Source organism: Podarcis gaigeae (genome assembly GCF_964106915.1).
Source record: "Podarcis gaigeae genome assembly, chromosome: 2".
NCBI lineage: Eukaryota > Metazoa > Chordata > Lepidosauria > Squamata > Lacertidae > Podarcis > Podarcis gaigeae.
In genome coordinates, this window is record NC_139679.1 from 106,753,188 (window position 1) to 106,771,824 (window position 18,637).

General features: G+C 52.6%; 1 protein-coding gene across 5 annotated transcripts; it reads left to right on the forward strand.

The window, feature by feature from the left end:
* Positions 1–875: 875 nt before the first annotated feature.
* PRRT3 (proline rich transmembrane protein 3) lies at positions 876–18,637 on the forward strand. 5 transcript variants are annotated; one of them, XM_083723321.1, is made up of 5 exons: positions 876–1,178; positions 1,398–1,580; positions 3,890–5,185; positions 7,755–7,895; positions 14,966–18,637. In XM_083723321.1, exons 3-5 carry the CDS (start codon positions 3,946–3,948, stop codon positions 16,918–16,920), a joined length of 3,336 nt encoding a protein of 1,111 aa, XP_083579447.1. In that variant the 5' UTR covers positions 876–1,178; positions 1,398–1,580; positions 3,890–3,945; the 3' UTR covers positions 16,921–18,637. The 5 variants fall into 5 exon arrangements, with proteins under 5 accessions (XP_083579447.1, XP_083579446.1, XP_083579445.1 ...); XM_083723320.1 differs by having other exon boundaries at positions 876–1,115; XM_083723319.1 differs by having other exon boundaries at positions 876–1,580; positions 3,854–5,185.

The following is an 18,637-nucleotide window of genomic DNA, read 5'->3' on the forward strand; positions in this document are numbered from 1 at the left end:
TCTGGCTCACTGCTGATGGGGCTTTGGCTGTCTTGACCTGACAAAGCATTGTCAAAATGTGGAGATGAGGACTTCGGAGCATGTTCAAAGTGACCTTGCCCATGTAGCCACCTGGAACCGGGCTTCCAAAAAGGGCCCTTTCTGTTGTTTATTTACTTATTTATTCTATTTATTAAATTTATATACAGTGGTACCTCGGGTTAAGTACTTAATTCGTTCCGGAGGTCCGTCCTTACCCTGAAACTGTTCTTAACCTGAAGCACCACTTTAGCTAATGGGGCCTCCTGCTGCTGCCGCGCCACCAGAGCACGATTTCTCTTCTCATCCTGAAGCAAAGTTCTTAACCCGAGGTAATATTTCTGGGTTAGCGGAGTCTGTAACCTGAAGCGTATGTAACCTGAGGTACCACTGTAATACCACCCTTCATCCGAAGATCACAGGGCGGTTTGCAACATACCAACACTTGTTAAGGCCTTAACAGGAAAGTTCCCTGAGGCGGAATGCTTATCTATAGTGTTTTTTAATAATCATAATCATAATCATAGTCTCCTTGTCCCATATGCAAAACTCCTCTCGTCCTCTGCCACAGGTTTCCTTTGCACAGACCTCCCTGTCAGCCTATTCTGGCCGGCAGACTTTCCGGGGCTTCGTTGGAGCCAGATCCTCCGGGAAAGGAAACGCGGAGCAGTGTGCCAGTGCATGTGCAGAGTGCAGAATGACTCACCTGGGAGGGAGGGAGAGAGGGAGGTGATCTTCCTCGGAACCTATCACATCTTAGGAACTAACAATATGGATCATCACGGCGGGGGTCTGCAAGGAGGGCGCACCCACGTGGTGGGGGGCAAGGGCGCAGTGGGGCGGGAAGAGTTTGGTGGGTGGGGGGGAGAGGGGAGGCGGAGCGGGCCTCTCTCTCCCTGCTCCCGCTCCGCGATCCTCGAGCCCCATTAGCTCAGCGTCGCTTGCCCGGGCCGGCAGAAGCTGCGCTGGCTGCGTCCCGGGTTTGCTGCTGCCGCTGCACGTGACTGTGCGCCGCAGCACCTTGGCCTTTTGTGGGGCGCCCTGCTCACCGCCTGCAGCACCTTTGGCTGGGCAAAGTGGAAGAAACCGGCAAGCAGGTCGGGACACGAGCCAACCCGCCGGCCTTCTCCATCCCGGGTGCACGGATCCCTTGGCACCGAGTGCTAATCCTGCCACAAGGAGCGGGGAGGGAGGGCGAAGGACGGGGCAGCGGCGGTTCCTCCTCCTCCTGCTGCGCCCCCTTCCTAATGCATGCTGGCCGAGCTCGATGCTGTGGCTATTTGGGGCTTGCGGGGTAAGGGGAGGGAAGAGGCTCTGCTGCTCCCCGCGCGGGGACGCTGCTGGAGCGCGCCTTGTTGCTTGCTGGGCTTTTTTTGCAGGGTGGTTTCGTTGCTCCCCGCGACAATGCCGGCAAGAGCGGAGCTGGCCGCGGGGGCCACCTGAGCAGAGGAGAAGAGACGAGGAGGAGGAGGAGCTTTGGGCACATCTAGGACACCCCAGCCTCGGCTCCTGCCCAAGCGATGCGGGGCAGCGCGGGGCAGCGGCGCCAGGAGGAGCCCGAGGTGAGAAACCTGCGCGCGTTTGTGCACGAATGTCCGTGTCTCTCTCTCTCTGCGTGTTGTGTTTTGTGCATTTCCATCCAGGCTTGGTGGAAGGCGGGGCGGGGGGGGGCGTTGGAGGGAAAGAGACCTCGTCCTCAATAGACACCCACAGACACCCGGGAGGGCACTCTTCCTGGCACCTGGCAAGGCGTTTAATGGAGGATCATTAAGTTTGGACGCCTGGCACACCCTGCGCATTACTGACCTTGGACGCCGAGACAGCCTGGCAACTCCCCGGCTTGGATGCTGTGTGAGCAAGAAGCCTTTGCACTGCCCGGTGCTTCCCCCCCCCCCCCCACGGCACCTTTTGCAAAGACCACGCACCCGCCTCCAGGCTTATGGTAAGTGTGACTGCCCTGCCAGAAGAATCGGTGGCCATTGAGGATCTCAGCAATGGGACCTGGGAAGCTGCCTTATACTGAATCAGACCGGTGTTGCATCTTCTGCTGCTTTGGCGATCACTCGTAGCCGAGTAAGATTGTCTTCTATAAACACAGTTTTAACAAGTGACTGTGGAGGCCAATTCTGGATCCGGTGTTGCATCTAGCTCAGTATTGTCCATACTGGCTGGCAGCCACTTTGCAGGCACCCCTTTGCAGCCTTTACCTGGAGATGCCGAGGATTAAAGCTGGAAACTTTGGCATGCAAAGCAAATGCTCCACCACTGAGCCTGGGCCCTTCCCCAAGAGCACCCAGACTGGGGGCAGATTTGCATGAAGAACCCCAGGCTGAGGTGTGTGTCTTGTGTTCCCTTGTGCAGCATTCCTGCGTTCTTGAGCTCATGGGGAGGGGGGGAATGCCTATTCTGAGAGGCTGGATCCCTCCGCTGCTTGGTAGGATGTTAATGGGATGGCAGCATCTGACAAGGAAGCGGGTGAATTGTTGGGAGATGTGCAGCCTGGTGTTTTTATCAGCATAGTGGTTATAGCACTTGCCTTGCAGCAAATCAATGCAGTGGGCATTTATTGCTCCCATTTCACAGCGAGGAATAATTGAGGCAGAGAGGCAGAAACTTGCTCAGGGTATGCGCAGTGAGCCTTTGATTTAAAAGTGGGAATTTGGAAGTCAGGTTCCTTTCTCTGCCCATTGGGCCATGCTGCCTCTGTTATATATCAATGGCTTGGGATAGCTAGTAGATAGGGTGCTGCAGTGTGGTGAAAAACTGTTTGGGGATAGTCAAGTGCCTTTTACCAAGGTATGGTGGTTTGGGTTGCCTCAGGTGGGACATGAATGCAAGGCATTCCAAATCATGCAGCTCTTTGCTGCCAGGCCTGGGAAGGGTTAAAGTGCTGCAGGATTCCTGGCTCCAATCAGGGGTGCAGGGATCTGCTAGCTTGGTCTGAGCATCCCCATCCTCAAGCTGCAATAGACCGGGAGCCAGGCGCCCAAGGTGAACTTGCATGAGCTGCAGGGAGTAGGTGCTCTGCAGGGCTTAGGTATTGAGTCACACAGCTCCTGGGATGTGGTTTGCTTTTTGTAGGCCAGCTGATCATCTGCATTTTCCGAGAGGTATGCCTTGCAGATGGTCCCAGGTTCAGTTCCTGGCATTTCCAGTTAAAGGATCTTAACAAGAGCAGGAAAGGCCTTGGTAGCCTTGGGGAGCTGCTGCCTGCTGGGGTGCGCAATATTGGGTTGCATGGACCAGGCAGCTGCTTACGTAAGCCCTCTCACTCCCTAAGGTTTTGCTATTGTGCCCAAATGGCCACAAGAGAGATAGAAGATGGCCGTAATCCTATAAGGGCATAAGAGCCACCCTGTGTGCCCCTTGCCTTAGAACCCCACCAGAACCCCCAGAATGATACCACCATTATTGTCTTTTCAGATGGGGCAGCTGAATTGCCATGCCTCCTCTGGCTCAAGATGCAGTGGCAAAGCCCAGAGTTGGGAAGGGGGGGTTGGCTGCTGCCATCTGAGGTCCCTCCAAAACCGGCAGTGGGAGGGGAGAAGGCGATACACACTGCAGCTGTATGCCGGAGAAGGGGGAGACAAGTTGCCTATACATGTGACTTCAGCTTCATGTTTGCATCCATGTGCCATGCACAGCTGCTCACTTATGCTCGCCTGCAGCTCTCCGTCCACCCAGCTTGGCGTTCCGCTCATGTTGCTGCTTTTGTTTCTCGTGGAGGCAGTCTCCTGGCTTAACCCCGCTTTACCCATCGCAGCCGTTTGTCACCAAACTCACCCGCTTGCTTCCCTTGCTGTCATTTTTTGTTCCCGTTCCCCGCTTGCGACAGCCAGCCGCCTTCCTCACCTGTGTCGCTGTCCCGCAGGGTGAAGCCTGAGAAGCTGTGACGACGCTGGATGCGGGCCCCCTCACATCGCAGCGATGGCCTCCGTGGGACTCTTCCTGGCCTGGAGCCTGCTGCTGCCGGCCGTGCAACAGGCATCCCGCCTCCCCACCCCAAACAACCCCACCTGGGACCCTCCCTTGAGCTCTGCCCCACGGCTGCCTCCGCTGAATGGACCCTCCCAAGAGCGTCTCCCAAGCATAACTCCAACCCGTTCAGACCCCTTTGCCCACGAGATCTCCAGTGGCGATGGGGAGCCAGGCAGTGAGATTTGGGACGGGGCGAATCCCACAAGCCATCCCGGGACTCCAATACCCCGGGTGCCCTTTGACCTCCCTCCGGTGACCCATCCTGGTTTGGGGACACCCTCTAGGGCTTCTGAAGTAAGCTCGGCTCCCCACCTCACCGTGCAGGGTCTTCCTCAGATGGGGGGCTTCACTCTGTCAACAGTGGGGCTTTCTAGCGTTCAAACAGAGCCTGAGGCAACCACTGGCCATGCACCTGTGGAAATAAGCCCAGAGCAGGGAAATAATGGGACTTCTCTCTCAGTCCCTGGTGCTGCAAGCATGGCCACTCCTGGAATGGCCTCCCTGCCAACCTCATCCGGGGTCGAGGCCTCGGATTTACCTGCCTCCCAGGATGAGACCACACACAGCCGCCACCAGGCGGTGCTCAAAGATATCTCCATGGCAACCACACTAGGCCCCAAGCCTACTGTTTCCACCATCCCCTTGCTGACGTTACCTGCTGACGGGTCCCACGTAAAGTGGATGGCGACCGAACGCACCGGCCCAAGGGGCGATAGTGCCATGGGGCAGCTGGGAAGCGGGGGTTCGCAGCAGGAGCTGGTGGGCCCAAACCAGACCACCGTCAAATATATGGCTTCCTACAGGAGCACACAGACTTATGGGGGCCCACAGGGACGGGAGGAGCTCTCCACCACTCCTTTTAGACCCACACAGGCGGCTGGATACACCCAGAGGCCGCTTGGGCCAGAGAGGGACACTGTGGTTGTGGCTTCTTTCTCCCGGGCTGGTACAGCCATGCCACTGGATGGGACCCTGGTCTCCACAAGCCCCCCTCAGCCAGCCTCAGAGGTCTTCCTGAGCCCTTCCACCTCTTCACCGGCAGGGGACATGGCAGGGACCCCCCAGGGACCAGTTACGCACCAAGGAAGCACCCATTGGAGCCTGATTGTCCACACAACGCAGCAGACAGGACTTTGGGAAGTGGCCGGAACGGAAAAGACTCATTCTCTTGGCAGGTCAGCGACCCCAGGTAGGTTTTAGGTTGTTTCTACTTTGGGTTACGGTCTTACTAGCAATAAACGCCCCTCCCCACCCCCAATTCTGGTCAAACTAATAGCCAAGCGGTTCTCAATTGGTGGTCTGTGGGGGGTGGGGTCCATGTAACACAGCCAGGGGGTTCATCACACCATTCACATAACAAAGATTAACATAGCGATATCAAAATTTTCAAAAGTAGGGGGTCCATGGCTTGGCTTTTGAAAAACGGGGATTTTTTAACAAAAAGTTAACTTCTTGACACATGCAAAGTTGTTGAGGGTTTTTGTTGTTGTTTTGTTTTGCTTTTGGAATAAATCCAAATTGTTGAGCTTTTTGGGAGAAACCTTCCCCACCAAAAAACAACAACAGTGATTTTAAGTTTTTGGAGCTGTTTCACAGCTTTTCCCATTCATTGCCATACATCCGGGTTTTTCCTGAAACTTGCTATCGTTTGCCACTTGCTTTAGGGTGTCCCCATGAGAGTGAAAAGGAATTACCATACTGGGGAGGGTTATGCCCATAATAACTGCAGTGGGGGCTGGGATGTAATGTGGCAGAAGTAAGCTGGGCTCTGTACAGTGGCTGGCATACTATGGGTGGAATCGAGTGAATTGTTTTATTAGTGCAGCGATGGGGGAAGACATTTAGTGAGGGAGGATATATGAAGTAGCAAAGAGGCTGGCAGCGACAAGGAGGAGGTGGCCGGGATATTGCAGCTTTGCTACGGTTGGGATGGGGTTTAACGCTCTAGGGTGTTTTGTGAAGCAGCAACAGTGGCTGAAAGTAGCCTAACATTGTTTAATATGATTTTAATTTGAGTACTGGGTATATATCGTTACGTGAACCATTGAGAGGTTTATTTACCGTATTTTTTGCTCTATAAGACTTACTTTTTCCCTCCTAAAAAGTAAAGGGAAATGTGTGTGCGTTTTATGGAGCGAATGCAGGCTGCGCAGCTATCGCAGAAGCCAGAACAGCAAGAGGGATTGCTGCTTTCATTGCGCAGCGATCCCTTTTGCTGTTCTGGCTTCTGAGATTCAGAATTTTTTTCTTCTTGTTTTCCTCCTCCAAAAACTAGGTGCGTCTTGTGGTCTGGTGCATCTTATAGAGCGAAAAATACGGTACTTTACTAAGTGGTCTATACATTTTGTTGTTAAATAGCTAGCATAAATTAAAAAATATTGCTATTGTAAGCCACTTCGGATGCTCACCGCAAGCAGAAAAGTAACAAAACGGTTGTAGCCAGCAATGCTGTACTCAGAGCAGACCCACTGGAATTAATGGACCCAACTTAGCCATGCCCATCAATTTCAATGGGTCTACTCTTGAGCATGGCTAAGAACCCTTAGCTACTCAGTAAGGCGTCTCCTGGTTCTTCTGCTACCTGAAACCCCTATTGGAATCAGTCCTCTTCGGGTTGGATAACTTTCCTCACCTCATAATCTCTTTAGCTACAAAGGGAACATTATTAACATCGAGGAGGGATTTAATTTTTAAAGGTTACCCAGACATTAGATGACAACCTTGAAATTATTAACTATGAGGGAATGTGATTGTTTTTAGACTTTAAACATTTTTTTAATCAAATGGTTTTGACTATTTTACGTTTGCTGCCCTGAGCTCCTTTGAGAGGAATGGCAGGATATGAATTTAATAATAATAATAATAATAATAATAATAATAATAATAATAATAATAATAATAATAATAATTTATTATTTATACCCCACCCATCTGGCTGAGTTTCCCCAGCCATTCTGGGTGGCTCCCAACCGAGTGTTAAAACAATACAGCATTAAATATTAAAAACTTCCCTAAACAGGGCTGCCTTCAGATGTCTTGTAAAGATAAGATAGCTGCTTATTTCCTTCACATCTGAAGGGAGGGCATTCCACAGGGTGGGTGTCACTACCAAGAAGGCCCTCTGTCTGGTTCCCTGTAACCTCACTTCTCGCAATGAGGGAACTGGCAGAAGGCCCTCGGCGCTGGACCTCAGTGTCTGGGCAGAACGATGGGGATGGAGATGCTCCTTCAGGTATACAGTAATAATAAAAGCAATGCTTCTGGGAGAAAACAAGGCAGCAGTTTTGTTACAAAGATTTAGGAAAAAACAGACTGTTAATTGGTGAAAGGAGGGAAAGTAAAGTTATATTAATATCAAGATAAATTACAGGACAGAAATTTGAAAAGAGGGAAAGGATTTGCTGAAATGGATAATTGACCTAGAATACAAAAAAGGGAGGTGTGAGGAGGTCAGGGAAATAAGCTAATGAAAGATAAGTAATGTGAAAATTTGTTGTATTTTTCCTTGTTTTTTCTTTTTGGATTTTAACTCTCTGCTCTTTCTTTTTTCTTTTTCTTTTTTGTATTTTATCTTTTTTTTGTTTAAAATTATGTTTTTTCTTTTTGTACCTCTAAAAATTTTAATAAATATTTTATAAAAAGAAAAAAGAAAACAAGGCAGCAGTTTGACATGGTGGGGTTTCCCTTTCGCCTGAGCTAGAGCTACCTGTGTAGTTGCTGGATCCATCCAAAGCCTATTCCTCTCTTTTTCTCCCCAGGGATTTTGGGAGCGATTGATATTAACCCCCAACGAGTCCGGGGAGCTGTGATGCCAAAGGTCCCTGTCACGTACGTTGGGTCCTCTACTCCTGGACAGGACACCTCTGTGGTGAGGACCAGCCCGGAAACCAAGCACCCAGGTGAGTGAGAACAGGACAGCGAGGATGTTTACTAAGACCGTGAGAAGAGGCCTGTTAGATCAGACCATCTAGGCTGCAATCCAGTGGGCTATGCCTGCGTAGCCAAGGCAGTAGACTCCATATATGGATTCCAACTCTCATCAGTCCCAGCCAACGTGGTCCAACAAGAAGCCACAAACAGGGCTTGAAGGCACTATGATTCCCTGGCAAGGCTTTTGTTTTTGAGTTACGCTGCTTCTGAACATGGAGTTTGCTAAGAGGGCTCCGCAAATCATCCCTCCACGATCGGCATATCCCGTGGCTCTGAATTCAGGTATGGAGATGCCCGGGTGTCCCTGGAATCCTTCAGAATATCCCTCCTGCAGCTGCTATTTGCTTTTCTTAAAAAGAAAAAAGCATGAACAACATAATACACAGTTTGGCCCTAAGTACATATAACTTTGGGGGGACGCGGGTGGCGCTGTGGGTTAAACCACAGAGCCTAGGACTTGCCGATCAGAAGGTCGGTGGTTCGAATCCCCGCAACGGGGTGAGCTCCCGTTGCTCGGTCCCAGCTCCTGCCAACCTAGCAGTTCAAAAGCACGTCAAAATGCAAGTAGATAAATAGGTACCGCTCCAGCAGTAAGGTAAACAGCGTTTCCGTGCGCTGCTCTGGTTCGCCAGAAGCGGCTTAGTCATGCTGGCCACATGACCCGGAAGCTGTACGCCGGCTCCCTCAGCCAATAAAACGAGATGAGCGCCGCAACCTCAGAGTCATCTGCGACTGGACCTAATGGTCAGGGGTCCCTTTACCTTTACCTTTACATATAACTTCATTTACTCACCTATTTGTCCCCTAGCCCTTTTGCTCTTCCCTTCCTTTCTCCCCCTCCCTCCATAATCTCCCTCCACTTTTGGGGTTCGTAGCTGATAAAGTCACACTCGGAACAGAACCCACAAGTTAGTTGTGGTTAACTGATTTCAACAGGTCCAATCTGAGTATGGCTTGGATGCCACACTTAGGCTGCAAACTTACTTGGGAGTATGCCCTGTTGATCTCGGTGAGATTTGCTTTAAGCAGACATGCATAGGGTTGCACCGTCTCAGTGTAATCTTGTTGGCGTAAAGACCTGCCCTGCCCTCTCTCTTTTGCTTATCTCGCTCCGCAAAGTGCTGTGCATCTTGCCGGTGCTCCATACATAATACATTGCAGTAATAGATTGGATGTGTTATTGAAGGAGGAGGATTGCCTTACTGCTGGGCTTTCGTTTCAGATTTTAAATCCGCCACTGTTGCAAATATGCTGAATTGACTAGCATTAAATTTATTATTGCGTTGCATAATTCATTCTGCTTCTCCTAGACTGTGGGCGGGGGGGACAGTGAGTTATACAGGGCACTCAGCGAGTGTCTGGATGGCCGAGCAGCCTTAAGACTCAAGGCTTTGGGTTTAGGCTAAGGTGGCTGTCCAGCTCTAAACACAACCCAGCTGGCACAGTTAATGGTCAGGGATGTGTAGTTCAGCAAAACCTGGAAGTCCACAGGTTCCTCATCCTCAAAGTGGACAGTCCTGGCCCAAGTAGGCCTATCTCAGTATAAGGTAGCTTTGAATGTCTGAAGCAGCATTCCTTCTCCATTCTCTGTTCTGCCTTCTGCCCATTCAGCAAGTTCTCTGGCATTTATTTGCGCTCTCGCTTGGCACTGCCCAAACACACTCCTAGCAATATATTTGCAGCCAAAAACTTTAAAAAAGGGGGGAGATTCTGCAGCCGGTGCCCCCTTCCGCAGCCTTTCACGAGCTTGGCAAAACGGTGGCAATCAAACCCACAACCCTGCTTACCCTGTGTAACTTGGCTTGCTTGCTCGAGCCATCTCAGACGATTTGCTTCGCAAACTCCTTTTTGTGTGTAAGTGCATTTGTCTTCCGATAATGGCACGCAGTGGTGTGTAAGGACAGAAGCAAATACTTAACCAGCAGCTCCGCCTTATTAAGGGCTCCAGCCTGGGTGGGGAGGAAGGGGGCACGAGGCAGGTGGAAATACTTGCTCTCAATTATTTCCAGCAGTCTCTCCCCTGTGGAATGGGAATGGTCTTCGCTTTGGGCAGTAAAATTGGCCCACGTGACCTTTCAGCACCATACTTAGACAGATGTGGGTTCGTGTTCATGGTCACCAGTCCCTCCAGAACGAAGGTGCTTGGAAGAGATGATGATAATAATAATAATAATAATAATAATAATAATAATAATAATAATAATAATAATTATTTAATATTTATAACCCGCCCATCTGGCTGGGTTTCCCCAGCCACTCTGGGCGGCTTCCAACAAAACACTAAAATACAATAACCTATTAAACATTAAAAGCTTCCCTAAACAGGGCTGCCTTTAGATGTCTTCTAAAAATTTGGTAGTTATTTTTCTCTTTGACATCTGGTGGGAGGGCGTTCCACAGGGTGGGCACCACTACCGAGAAGGCCCTGGTTCCCTGTAACTTGGCTTCTCGCAGTGAGGGAGCCACCAGAAGGACCTCGGAGCTGGACCTCAGCATCCGGTTTGAACGATGGGGGTGGTGACGCTCCTTCGGGTATACTGGACCGAGGCTGTTTAGTGCTTTAAAGGTCAGCACCAACACTTTGAACCGTGCTCGGAAAAGTACAGGGTGCTTAGGAGTGCAGGATGCAGGGTGCTGGAACCTATCCAGACACACAGGCAGAGTAGCAAGGCACACATCCCCCCCTCCCCCGTTCTGGGCAGATACTTGGAATCCCCTCCATACCCAGGGACAAAGGCTGATACCCGTTTAGAGCCTCTATTTGGAATTCTTCCCCAGATGCCCAGGAAGGATTTGAGTGGACCGGGAAGAAGCAAGGCTGCCGTGTGAGGGACCTAGTTCTGCCGTAAATGGATTGTTCCATAGGCAGCGGGGGGTGCTGGTTATATCTGAGCTCGGTGCCATTTCTAATCAGGATAATCTCCGGACCCGATTAGCGCTAACTACGCAAGCTTGTCTGTCCTCCTCGCTAGCTGCTCCTTCCCAGGGCATATCTCTGTGAAGACGAGGCAGGATGGGTGCCGGTCCAGAGAGGACCTCTTGCCCCTGAGCTATTTCGTTCCCTCCGCTAGGCCTCGGATCCCTGAGCCCACAACACGTTATCAGAGAGGATCGTGCGAGTCCAAAGTTGCCACTTTCTCCTAGGGCAGGACCATAACTTGGCCCCAGGTTTGATCCCCAGCAAAGCTGGGAGAAAGTCTGGGTAGCCACTGCCAGTCAGTGTAGACAATACTGATGTAGAGGGGGGGGAAAGGTAAAGGACCTGTGGACGGTTAAGTCCAGTCAAAGGCAACTCTGGGGTTGCGGCACTCATCTCGCTTTCAGGCCAAGGGAGCCGGTGTTTGTCTACAGACAGCTTTCTGGGTTATGCGGCCAGCAGGACTAAACCGCTTCTGGCGTAATGGGACACCGTGACGAGAACCAGAGCACACAGAAATTTGGTTTACCTTCCTGCCGCAGTGGTACCTATTTATCTACTTGCACTGGCGTGCTTTCAAAAGGTTGGCAAGAGCTGGAACAGAGCAATGGGAGCTCACCCCGTCGCGGGGATTCGAACCACCGACCTTCCGATTGGCAAGCCCAAGAGGCTCAGTGGTTAGACCACAGTGCCACCCGCGTCCCTACTGATGTAGAAGGGCCAGACTCAGGAAGTTCCCACCTCCCCCTTGCTCACCCATTTTCTTTCCTTCCCTTGCCTTGGGCTCAGCAGAAGAGTGCAATAGTAGGCCACACTTTTCTCCTGAAGCCAAGGTGATCCAGCACCACTGCCCCCGTCATTTTTTGTGACAAATAGTGATTTGGCACCTTCCCATGCAGACACCCTTTTCCCTCTTTCCTGCTGGGCAGTTTTTGTCTTTGGCACAGTTTTTGCCTCCCTATCCCCTGATCTCACCCCCCACTCCCCAGTTCTCTGCTTTGCTGATCCACTCATGCCTAGATCAGTTCCAGCAAATTGGGGAGTGGATGGCAGGCAAAAGACAGTGAAGAATCTCTGGTTGCCTTGTCTCTCACTTGCAGCAGAAGATTTAAAGGTGCATGGATGTTCTCCAGATTGCAACCCAGCAGATTCCACCCCCTTGAAAAAATCTGCCATTAGGTGGTTCACATTCAGACTCATTGACTTCAGAAATAGGGTGAAACTGAGACCTGTGGGCATATAAATGCAATAAAATAAATTAAATTTTAATTTAAAAAAAAACCCTACGTCGTCCTTCTGGCAGTTCCCTCACTGTGAGAAGCAAAGCTACAGGGAACCATGCAGAGGGCCTTCTAGGTAGTGGCACCCGCCCTGTGGAACGCCCTCCCATCAGATGTCAAAGAGATAAACAACTACCTGACATTTAGAAGACATCTGAAGGCAGCCCTGTTCAGGGAAGTTTTTAATGTGTGATATTTTAATGTATTTTTGATCTTTTTTGGAAGCCGCCCAGATGGGCGGGGTACAAATAAATTATTATTATTATTATTATTATTATTATTATTATTATTATTATTATTGGGGAACTGTTGCATTTGCAATTTCTGGATCCTTTTGTTTGCTCCCTCCATACTAAGTTTTCTTTAGTGCTTCTTGTTTCAGAATTTCCACCATGCTCAGCATAATCCCTGTAAAACAGATGCACCTTAGGGACGGAGGAGGAAGCTACCTACTGAGTCAGACCGTTTGCTCCATCTAGCTCAGCATTTTCTACGCCGACTGGGTTTCAGGCAGGGGATATTCTCAGCCCTTCCTGGGGACGCCAGGGATTGAATCTGGGAGCGTTTGGCAGGATGAGAGGATGCTCTGCTGCTGAGCCTTTCTCCACGTAGCCCATATAGCTTGTCAGTTGTTTACAACTATAGGCTTCTCTGCATGTGGCCTGGCCTGAAGCTTCTTCACTTTCCTCCCGTGTAGCTCAAAAAACAAAGTCCCTCCACTGTCATTCCTGGATCCCTAGTGCATATCCTCCAGGCTTATCTCAGCGGTGGCCTCTTAGCTTGCCTTACCAGTTCTGAACAATCTACTGAGTCTTCCTTAATCACCCCCTCCCCTCCCCTCCTCTGGGCTCATCTTCAGGCTAAAAAATTACCAGTTATTACTATGGGGAGAGGTGCAGTGTGTGGTATGCCAGCCCCGGCCGAGCTATTTTCTAGGATACAGTCATACCTCGGGTTGTGAACGTGATCCGTGCAGGAGGCACGTTCGCAACCCGCAGCTGAAGTGCTGCGTCTGCGCACGCATGTGATTTGGCACTTCTGCGCATGTGCGTGATGTCATTCTGCGCATGCATGAGCGCCAAAACCCGGAAGTAACCCGTTCCGGTACTTCTGGGTTTGGTATGCAACCCGAAAACGCACAACCTGCAGCGTTCATAACCTGAGGCATGACTGTACTCCATCCCAGTTTTCAGTTCCTCATTCCCAACAGTTAGCATTTTCAATCAATGAGTGTGTTCGGTCCCCATTGGGCCGGTTTTGGAGTTTACCACCAATCACCACTGCTTAGGGTTATTTCTCCTAAATACAGTGGTACCTCGGGTTAAGTACTTCATTCATTCCAGAGGTCCGTTCTTAACCTGAAACTGTTCTTAACCTGAAGCACCACTTTAGCTAATGGAGCCTCCTGCTGCTGCCGCGCCGCTGGAGCCCGATTTCTGTTCTTATCCTGAAGCAAAGTTCTTAACTTGAAACACTATTTCTGGGTTAGCGGAGTCTGTAACCTGAAGCATATGTAACCCGAGGTACCACTGTACCTTTTTGTGCACATTTGCAAACCTCAGGGTCCCCCTGTCAGGCTTGACATCTCCCCATTGTGTGTGGATGGTGTGTCATTTTGGCTACAAAAGGACCCGCGCTTGGAGAGCTGTGTCGGTCGGCCATGAGCATAAATGATTGCCGGTTATGGTTGCCCTGCTTCCTGCATGCCAGCGTTGCTCGTCTCTCGCTCACCCTGCTGAATCTTGCCAGGTGGCAGGGTGGTGAGGCGGGAGGGGGGTAATGAATGGTCCGGGGCCGCCCACCTGCTGTCGGGAAGGCCCCCTGGAGCAGATGGCAGAGGAAGCTGCTCCTTAATTTGGCTGCTGTCGCCTCCAGTTTGGGAGAGGAATAAATAGTCATCTCTTGTTCCCCCTCCAGCACAGATGACTCAGTAGCAGAGCGCATGCCAGGCATGCCGAAGGGCAAAGCTTGCAATCCCTGGCATGTCTAGTAGTTAAAGCATTTCGGGAAAGATATCTCTCTCGGACTGAGACCTGGGGGAGAGCAGTCAGTGGGGATAGCAAGGCCAGTCGGTCCAAAACTGTGTGTCGTTTGAGAGAACTGCTCATTTTGCTACAGTAAACCAATCAATTAAATGCTCCTGGGGCACAAAGTGGGATTTAATAGCATTGCAACCGGCGGGGTGTGTGTGTGTGTCATTGAGTAGGGAAGGGGTCTGGAGTAGCAAGAGTAGTGAATAATCCTGGCATCTCCAGCAGGGCTTGGAGAGACTCCTGCCCGAAATCCTGGAGAGCTGCTGCCGGTCAGTGCAAACAATACTGAAGTAGATGGACCGGACGTCCGACTCAGTATGTGCTCCTCTGTGCTTTAAAAAACCCCAAGAACTACGTCAAAATCGGCAGCCAGGTTCCGCACATTATGCACACAGCATGCAAATGAAGCAGAGTTGCAATCTTTGGCTATTTTTACATCCTATAATCTGCTTTTATTAGTCCTGCGGAGAGACAGAGGCAGAACTATGCGCAGCATCAGAGCCTTTCCAAGACTTGAAATCTGATTTGATCCTCCCCTCCGGCTTCTTAGATTTCACAATGCATCCTTTGCCCACATGCTTCCAACCGTACTGGGAAGAGGGAACCTCGTGCTTGATGCTCCTTTTTTTCTCTCCTTGATGAAAATGTCGGTTCTGGACAGAGCTGGATGTATGCGTGTCATAATAATAATTTAACAATGGAACAAAAGTGCAGGTTTTCCACTGCATATATTTCTGCAAAAATGGTCTTTTCGGGGGCTTCCTTCCTGACCCTGAACCCATCATGCTTTTCTTCATTATCATTTACAGACGCAGCTGGGACCCGTCCCGCTAAGCGGAGCAGCAGCACCACCACCACCACGTCTGCCCGCCTCCTGGACACCCCCCGCCGTGGCCTGATCCGGGTCACCACCCAGAGAGTCGTGCTGCACCGCCAGCTGGCGCGCCCCCAGCCCAGCCTGCCCACTGTCCTCACTGCCTCCAGCCCTCCTTGCCCGAGCCCTGGCAGCGCCTGCAGCCAGCTGCTGCCTAACCAGACCTTGATCCGCTGGGGGGACCTCGAGCGCACCCTGAGCTTTGCCTGGGCGCTGCACGTCTACGGCTCTGGCGTGCTCTTCCTGCTGCTGAGCCTGCTGAGTCTGGCATGCCTGGGGGGCTCCCTCGCCTTGCGGGTGGCTCACTTCCCGCACGTCGCGGCTGCCAGCGCCCTGCTGCTGGTCTTCGGGCTGCTGCGCACCACCTTCTTCCTGGCCGACCCGTACGGCGCGAGGGGCCGTCTCCCGGCCGCCGCGGTGAGGGTCCTCTACACGGCGCCCTTCCCCATGCTGCTCACCACCTTTGCTGTGCTCCTCCTCCGCCTCTTCCGCCAGGCCCGCCTGGAAGTCCTGCCGGCCAAATGGCAGAGCCTGCCGCTCTGGGCTGCGCTGGGGTCCGTGCAGAGCGCCGCCCTGCTGGCCGCCGACGTGTTCTCCCCTCCGTTGCACCCGGCCGTGCCAGTGGGGCTGCACACCCTGTCCTGCGCTCTTGGCATCTGCCTCCTGCCCTTCACGGCCTTCGTTTACTGGCTGCTGCGGCGCAGCGTGGCCGAGACGGCCGAGGGCACCCCGGAGCCGGGCGTCTGGAGCGGGGCGTGGCTGCTGCTGGCAAGCAGCGGGCTGGCCCTGCCGTGCTGCGGGCTGCAGTTCTACGGGGTGCTGTGGTTCTCGGGCCTCCTGGGCCAGGTCGACCTCTTCAGCTGGGGCTGGTGGTTCGTGCAGTTCTGGTTCCGGATTGTGGAGCTGGTGCTGTCTTTCGTCCTCGTCTCGCTCACCTGGCAGGCCCTCTGCTGGCGCTACGGCTCGGCCGAGCACTCCTGCTGGGCCAAGCTCCTGCGCTACTTCTGCGCTTACCGCAAGGCCGAAGTGCCCGAGTACCCCAACAACTGCTACGACTGGGCCGGAGGCATCCTGGAAAAGGTCCCCAACAACGACATCAGCAAGAACCTGATCCGGAACCCTCCCGGGGGTGGCAGCGGGCGCCTCTGGGCACTCAAGGACAGCAATGAGCTGCGGGCAGCGGGCGTCCAGGGCTCCAGTCCGTCACCCGCACGCCCCGTCTACAGCCCCAAGTGCCCCAACGCCGCCGCAGCCATCATGGGCCGCTCCTACACCAGCATCTGCTTTGAGCGGGATTCGGTCCTCTCCCTGGCGGAGCTGGAGTTCCGGCCCCCGTCGCCCATCAACCTGAGCCGCAGCATCGACGAGGCGCTTTTCCGCGAGCACCTGGTGCGCGACTCCATCTTCCTTCGCTCCAGCCTCCACTTCCCTTCACGCCTGGCCCGCCAGGACTCCTGCTCTTCCTTGCGCGGCGACTGCTCCACGCTCTCCCACACCGCCCAGCCCCTGCTGTCGCGTCCGCGCCGCAGCAGCGATCCTGACTGCCTCTACAGCTTGGCCCGGGCCAGTTCCATGGGCGAACTCACCACTCAGAGCCGCGGCCTGGCCAGCGAACCCCCGACAGACACCTCCTTCGACAGCTTCTCCCGCACCTCCTTCTCCCGGGCCTCCCTCAAGTTCAGCTGGAACCCCTGGCGCCACGGCCTGTCCTCGCCAGAAAGCCTGCCCCCTGAGGAGCTGCCCAACCAGGCCCAGCTGCTGCCAGACGAACTGCCCCCTGCCCCTTCCAGCAGCGCTCCAAACTCAGAGCGCGAGGCTCGGAAGAGCTTCCTGGCCCTCAGCAAACAGGTGGATTCTCGCAGCCTCTCGAGCGACACCATTGAACTGTGAAAACGGCTTGGGATCCCGCCCTGCCTGAGGCGCACCGGCCTGGTTCTTCGCGGAGGAGGTGGGAGAAGGCGGCTCTCCCCAGGAAGACTCCCATTTTCCTTTCAAAAAAGCCATGGGGCACCTTTTGCCCCAACTCGGCCTAGTACGTGCCACTCACCTAGTGGCCCCACTCCTCTAGTGTCAGCCACATGATAAATAGTACCGCCAGCCAGCCATCCACTCTGTGACAACCACAAACGTAGCACAAGCCAGTCATCCGTTCCCATGTTCTGTAGTGCCAGGAACACCCAAGCGCCCGCTCGCCATTTTCTGTAGCCACCTCTGTTTTCCACGTGTAGCATATGGGAATGGGAGGCAGGCGGGCACCAGGAACTCTTCCGGCTGCAAGAAGGATGCCGTGTGGGGAGAGAGCAGGGCGGGAGGGCACTGCCAGCCTGGCAGCTCAGATGGCACTCTCTCCAATCCGGAAAGGCTCAGCTTGCCGTTACTGTTTGTGGCAGTGCCCACATTGTGCCATAGAAGTAACCCTTGGAGGTGAGGCTGAGGAGCGACAGGATGAGGGCCCGCCATGATGGGCCCCCAAGTATTTTCAGCAATCTCAGAGCAAAGCAGTGCTGCAGGCCGGAGCTCAGTGGTAGAGTCCACCCCAGGCTCCCCCAAACTCGGCCCTCCAGCTATTTGGGGACTACAATTCCCATCATCCCTGGCCACTGGTCCTGGTAGCTAGGGATGATGGGAGTTGTAGTCACAAAACAGCTGAAGGGCTGAGTTTGGGGGTGCCTGGTCTACCTTCTGCATGCGAACGGTCCCAAATTCATTTGCTAGGTCTCTTGCACTAAAAAGAGCTGGGAAAGGATTTCTGCCGGGGGCCTGCCAGTTGTAGCAGATACGAATGAGCTCAGTACAGCAATATTCTGAGTCTGTATATCTGCACGGCAGCGGCTTATGCTATAAATCATTCCGTGAGCTGGTTTTTTCTGGCTCAACATCCTTCGCCCAAGCCACAGTGACTGATTCGTAGATGTTGGGAAATGTACAGTGCAATCCTGTGCAGGTCTACTCAGAAGTAATCACCCACCTACTGAGTCTCGTTAGAATTGCTCCCAGGTAAGTGTGCATAGGATTGCAGCCTTAATCTAGGTCTCATGGCTGCTGTGGAAAAGGTGGAGATCCATGCAGCTGGTTTCTTTCCCGTTAGCAAAACCAGAGAAGAACAACATCTCCCATCTATCTCCCACAAGGCACATGGCTGGGTTATGCTTCAATATGCTAGACTGGGGGCGGGGGCTTTTATTCTTAGCTTTTTTGAGCCCCCCATCTTCTTCCATGACCCTCTGCCCGTCTCTGATGTAGTCTACATGCGCCCGTGCTCTCCATCCCTTGTGTCTTTTTTATATATAAAAAATAATAATAATGAAAATTTGCCAGAGTTTGACTGAAACTCAGAACTTGGCCTGGAGTTGTGCGGGGGGTGGAAACGGGAGAAAAGATGTTGCAGGACGAGCTTGAAATTCACACGGGAATGCTGCTTTGTCAGATTGGAGCTAATAGCACAATTTTGCAACTTGCCTGGCAGCTTACCTCTCCCCCTGAGAGGGGAATGAAAAGATGGAACTGTCCGGATCTGCAGTTGGACGGGGGTACTGTCGAATGTCCATGTGGTCTGTTTGTGCCAAAAAGAAAAAAATGAATAAATAAAGCTGTCGGAGAATGTTAA